Raw genomic sequence first — 6,485 nt, 5'->3', positions numbered from 1 at the left:
GAAACTGAGGTGGATAAACCTAGACTCTGTTATACAGAGTGAAGAAAGTCAGAGAGAGAAAAACAAATATTGTATATTACCATATTTATATAGCTATATATAATTTAGAAGAATGGTACTGATGAACCTATTTTCAGGGCAGGAACAGAGAAGCAGACACAGAGAAAAGGGTTGTGGACACAGTGGGGAAAGGAGAGGGTGGGGTGAAATGAGGAAGTAGCGCTGAGACACACACATGACCGTGTTCACATCGATCGTGAGCATAAAGCTGCTCTATAACACTTGGACTCAGCCTGCTCTGCAGCAGCCTGGAGGGACGGAATGGGGCAGCAGAGGGGAACGGAGGTTCAATAAGGAGGGGGCTTATGTATACTTGTGGCTGACTCATGTTGTATGGCAGCATGTTTACAATGTTTATTCAACACTGTAAAGCAATTTTCCTTCAACTCTAAAATTAAAAAAAGAAAAACAGTCTTTAATTTAGAAATAAATTTTAAAAATGAAAAATCAGTTACTGAAAAAAAAAATAATACAGATTGCAAATGAGCACATGAAAAGATGCTCCATATCTCTATCACGAGGGAAGTAAATGAAGACAGCAATGAATTATCACTATACACCTAGTGGAATGGCTAGACTCCAGAGCACTGACAACACCATGGATAATGATGTGGATCAATAAGAACTTTCACAGACTTCTGAAGTGGAATTCATTTTCATTTATGTCAAATGATACAGTCACATTGAAAGGCTATTTCATAGTTTTAAAAAAAAAAAACTAAACCTACTCTTACTATACAATCTACCAAATGCAGTAGTTGCTATGTATGCAAAGGATTTGAAAACATGTGTCTACACAAAAACCTGCACAGAGATGTTTAAAGCAGCTTTGTTCATAATTGCCTAAACTTGGAAGCCATCAAAGTGCGCTTCAGTTGGCAAGTGGATAAACTGTGGTGCGTCCAGATGATGGAAGAGAGTTCGGAAATGAACTATCAAGCAAAGAAAAAAAAAAAGGAAACTTAGAGGCATTCGACTGGGTGAGCAGAGCCACTGTGGAAAACTACTTGACATATACATGCTCTACAATTCCTCCCCAAATATCTGGAAAAGCCAAAACTGTGGAAGCAATTAAGAGATCAGTGGTTTTCAGGGATTAGAACTGAAGGGAGGAAGGAAGAGGTGATTTTTAGGGCACTGAAAATGTTGAGTATGATAACATAATGTGGATACACATAATTAAACACTTGTCCAAAACGCAGAATATACAACATCATGAGTGAATTCGCATGTACACTATAGACTTTGGGTGATGATGATCTGTTAATATAGGTGCATGAATATAACAAACATGCCACTCTAAGGAGGGTTGTTGGTGATGGGGGAGTTATACATGTGGGGAGGTAGGGGGTGTATAGGGCATTTCTGTCCCTTCCACTGAATTTTGCTGTGATCAAAAATTTCTTTAAAAATAAAATTCATTACATAAAAATGGGCAAAAGATGTAAAGAGTTGTTGGTGCTTTATTCATTTGCTATGTCATGTCCAAATCTGCCACTCCATGGACGGAGCATGCCAGATTCCTCTGACTTTCACTACATCCAGGAATTTGTTCAAATTCATGTCCACTGAGTCGGTAATGCTATCTAACCATCATCACATCCTCTGCTGCCCTAAACAGACAGCTCATCAAAGAAGATATACAGATGGCCAGGAAGCAACTGCAAAGAAACTCAACATCACACATTAACAAGAAATTTTACGTTAAGACAAGAATGAGATACCAGTGCACATCTCCGAGAATTTTGAAAATCCAAAGTATCTCTATATCTTTAAAAAGTTTTGCTCCTTGCAGGTTTTCTCAGGGATCCTAACCAGGACTCCAAACTGCTGCTTCCATCAGTGCTTCAGAGGCAAGACAACTAACAAACTCTCAGATCTGAATGATCTGAATGATCCATTCTTCTTTTTCCCCCTTGAGAGACATCTGGGAGGTGGAGATTTTCTCCTATTCCTGACACATTGCCAAGGAAGGGAAGTAAGTATGGAGGACACAGTACCATAAATTCACCTCAACACTTATTGTATCTCTTCTCGGCAATGTGCTTTTCTGGGATACAGCACTCTTTTATCCAACTTCTGGTATTTTCACAAAGGAAATTAGGTCTATATGTTTTTGCCTCCATGGAGGAATGGAGGCTTAGGGATTCCTATTCTTCCATCATGCTGATCTACTCTGGAGTAATGCTCATCATTAAATCATGTCTCTTTCTGAGGAATTTTGCACCAGCAATCACATCTCTGAAGGGAAAAGAAAGCACTGAACCAAAACTGGGCCCTCCTTCACACGGTCCTCCTTTTCTGCAATACTCTGTGGAAGGCAGCCTTCACTTGAGCATTCCGTACACTGTAGACAAGAGGGTTCAGCAACGGGTTGAAAAGAGCATAAAACAGGAAAAGGATCTTCAGGTGTTCTTCTTGTTGACTGTTGTCGGGAACCATGTAAACGATCATGGCTAAGCCAAAGTAGAACCCAACCACACAGAGGTGGGAGGAGCAGGTGGAGAAGGCTTTCTTGCGGCCCTCCTTTGACTGGATCTTCAGGATGGCCCAGAGAATATGCATATAGGAGACCAACATCAGGGCAAGAGGCCCAACTAAGATAAGAACGCCATCAGCAAAGAGGAACATCTCATTGATCCAGATGTCACCACAGGCCAATTTGAGGACAGAGCGAATGTCACAGAGGAAGTGGTTCACCTTCTGGGGGCCACAGAAGGGTAATCTTAACAAGAGAATTACTTGGACCAGGGCCAGGGCAAATCCACACACCCAGCAAGCAATGGCCAGGATGGAGCACACTCTCCAGTTCATGATGACCGTGTACTGGAGGGGATGGCAGATCGCCACATACCTGTCATAGGACATCGCCAACAAAATGAGGCACTCTATAGATCCAAAAGTCAAATTGAAAAGCATCTGCACAGTGCAAGGGTCAAAGGAGATGTTTTTTGTGTGTTTCACTAGGTTTTCCAGCAAGGTGGGCAAATTGCTGGAAGGAAAGGATATGTCGATGATGGCCAGGTGGGAAAGGAAGAAATACATGGGGGAGTGCAGTCTGGGGTCAAGGCAAATGAGTCCCAAGATCACGCCATTTGCCAGCAGGTTGCAGATATATAACAGGGAGAAGATACCAAAGAGGAGCAATTCCATGTTTTTGCTGAGCTGGAATCCCACCAGGATGAATTCTGTGATCTGTGATTGGTTGCCCTCCATTGCCAGTGACAGTCTGCAAAGGCCTGAAGTATGATAGGAAAGTCAGGATTGGATAGCAATGAAAATAGGAGTTATTTATGTGAAGTGAATTCAGAGGACGCTTGTGTTGTCCCTACCTCCCTGAGTTTTTTTCTTCAAAATTTCTTTGCCTTTTTGTTTCTTACTTTTTATTGTGAAAGTGAAAGTGAAGTTGCTCAGTCATGTCCGACTCTTTGCAACCCCATGGACTGTAGCCCCACAGGCTCCTCAGTCCACGAGATTTTCCAGGCATGAATACTGGAGTGGGTTGCTATTACAGATAAGTAGTATATAGTATATAGGTTTCACTAATTTTTATTCATTTTTGGCTTATCACTTATTTTCTTCAAATGAACAGTGTATTAACTTTCTATAGAACACTTAAGACTAAAGTAAAGCCATATTCACATATTGACAATTTATTCCTAGACTCTTGGAGGGGTCCTTCTTCCTGCAACATTATTATATTACATATATTATATGTTTATATAATATAGGGAGAAGGCAATGGCACCCCACTCCAGAACTCTTGCCTGGAAAATCCCATGGGTGGAGGAGCCTGGTAGGCTGCAGTCCATGGGGTCGCTAAGTCGGATATGACTGAGAGACTTCACTTTCACTTTTCACTCCCATGCATTGGAGAAGGAAATGGCAACCCACTCCAGTGTTCTTGCCTGGAGAGTCCCAGGGACGGGGGAGCCTGGTGGGCTGCCGTCTATGGGGTCGCACAGAGTCGGACACGCCTGAAGTGACTTAGCAGCAGCAGCAGCAGTATATAATATATATAAACAAAGCTAGTGCAGTGATGGAAATATAGCTGAGCTATTAAAAATCCTAACAGATGATCCTGTTAAAGTGCTGCACTCCACATGCCAGCATATTTGGAAAACTCAGCAGTGGCTACAGGCCTAGAAACAGTCAGTTTTCATTCCAATCCCAAAGAAAGACAACACGGAAGAATATTCAAACTATCACACAGTTGCACACATTTCAAATGCTAACAAAGTAGTGCTCAAACTCTTTCCAACTAGGCTTCAAAAGTACATGAGCCCAAATCTTCCAGATCTATAAGCTGGATTTCCAAAAGGCAGAGTAGCCAGAGATCAAATTGACAATATCCACTGGATCATAAAAAAGCAAGAGAATTCCAGAAAAAATCTACTCCTGCTTCACGGACTATGCTAAAGCCTTTGACTGTGTGGATCACAACAAACTGTGGAAAAGTCTTCATGAGATGGGAATACCAGACTATCTTACCTGCCTCCCGAGGAACCTGTTTTCAGGCCAAGAAGCAACAGTTAAAACTGGACATGGAACAACAGATTGGTTCAAAATTGGGAAAGGAGTTTGTCAAGGCTGTATATTGTCACCCAGCTTATTTAACTTATATGCAGAGTACATCTGTGAAATGCCAGGCTGGATGAATCATAACCTGGAATCAAGATTGCCAGGAGAAATATCAATAATCTCAAATATGCAGATGATACTACCCTAATGGCAGAAAGCAAAGAGGAATATAGAACCTTTTGATGAAAGTGAAAGAGGAGAGTGAAAAAACTTGCTTAAAATTCAGCATTCAAAAAACGAAGATCATGGCACCTGTCCCTTCACTTGATGGTGATAGATGGGGAAAAAATGGAACCAGTGGCAGATTTTATTTTCTTGGGCTCCCAAATGACTATGCATAGGCTTCAAAAGTACATGAACCAAAATCCTCCAGATCTTGGTTGGACAGTGCCTGCAGCCATGAAATTAAAAGACAATTCCTCCTTGGAAGGAAAACGATGACAAACCTAGACAGCATGTTAAAAAGCAGAGACATCACTTTGCTGACAAATGTCCGTATTGTCAAAACTATGGTTTTTCCAGTAGTCATGTATGAATGTGAGAGTTGGACCATAAGGAAGGCTGAGCACTGAAAGACTGATGCTTTTGAACCATGGTGTTGGAGAAGACTCTTGAGAGTCCTTGGATAGCAAGATCAAATTAGTCAATCCTAAAGGAAATCAAACCTGAATATTCATTGGAAGGACTGATGCTGAAGCTGAAACTCCAATATTTTGGCCACCTGATGCAAAGAGCTGACTCATTGGAAAAGACCCTGCTGGGAAAGATTGAAGGCGGGAGGAGAAAGGGGTGATAGAGCATGAGATGGTTGGATGGAATCATCACGCAATGAACATGCGTTTGAACAACCAGGAGACAGTGAAGGAGGGGAGACTGCCATGCTGTAGTCCATGGGGTTGCAAACAGTTGGATAGGACTATGCGACTGAACAAGAACAACAACAACATATTTACATGTATCAGTGTGTGTGTGTGTGTGTGTGTGTGTGTGTGTGTGTGTTAAGTCGCTTCAGTCTTGTCTGATTCTTTGTGACCCTGTGAACTGTAGCCCACCAGGCTCCTCTGTCCATAGGATTCTCCAGGCAAGAACACTAGGTCACCATGCCCTCGTCCGGGTGATCTGTCTTCCGAACTCAGGGATGAAACCTACATTTTTTACATCGCCTGCATTGGCAGGTGGGTTCTTTACAACTAGCACCCCACTGGGAAGCCCCATATATATTATGTATAATATATAAAATTACTATTAATATATTATTACAGTAAAATAGAGTCACCATATATACATTCAGAGATACACATACTTATATGTAATTTTGATACATGTATAAACTCATAAAATATGACCCTAACATATATCGTGGAAAAAACTCTTTTTCAGTCAATTGTATATTGCAGATATATGCATGAATTGTGATTAGAGAACTATCATGCAGCATTAAATTCATTTTAGTAGGGGAAGAATGGTCAAAATTGTGGTAAGGATAATGACTAAACAATCTAAACAGTACAGATCTTAACAATGTAAAATGAATATTACAAAGCCGGCAAAAATCATCTGTTATGGGAGGTGAATTACAAGAAATCATAAGAAAACCATTTTCCCCAATTGTGAAATAAAGTAAAGTAAAGTCACTCAGTCGTGTCCGACTCTTTGTGACCCTGTGGACTGCAGCCCACCAGGCTCCTCAGTCCATGGGATTCTCCAGGCAAGAATACTGGAGTGGGTTGCCATTTCCTTCTCCAGAGGATCTTCCCGACCCAGGGATCAAACCCAGGTCTCCCGCATTGGAGGCAGACTCTTTAACCTCTGAGCCACCAAGGAAGCAAAATGGGAAGTTAAAA

The 6,485-nt window shown here is 41.5% G+C and overlaps 1 protein-coding gene across 1 annotated transcript; it reads right to left on the bottom strand.

Annotated features, from left to right (window-relative positions):
* Positions 1 to 2,343: 2,343 nt before the first annotated feature.
* On the bottom strand, positions 2,344 to 3,276 carry LOC138080043 (olfactory receptor 2A2-like). The gene has a single exon (XM_068972920.1). It carries the CDS (start codon positions 3,274 to 3,276, stop codon positions 2,344 to 2,346), a length of 933 nt encoding a protein of 310 aa, XP_068829021.1.
* Between the last annotated feature and the right edge of the window lie 3,209 nt (positions 3,277 to 6,485).

This window comes from Capricornis sumatraensis, chromosome 5 (assembly GCF_032405125.1).
Source record: "Capricornis sumatraensis isolate serow.1 chromosome 5, serow.2, whole genome shotgun sequence".
Taxonomy (NCBI): Eukaryota; Metazoa; Chordata; class Mammalia; order Artiodactyla; family Bovidae; genus Capricornis; species Capricornis sumatraensis.
This window is presented reverse-complemented; position numbering and strand designations above follow the sequence as displayed.

Bases quoted from the DNA above. Each gene is read 5' to 3' on its own strand.
- LOC138080043 (XM_068972920.1), bottom strand. From the start codon at position 3,276: ATGGAGGGCAACCAATCACAGATCACAGAATTCATCCTGGTGGGATTC.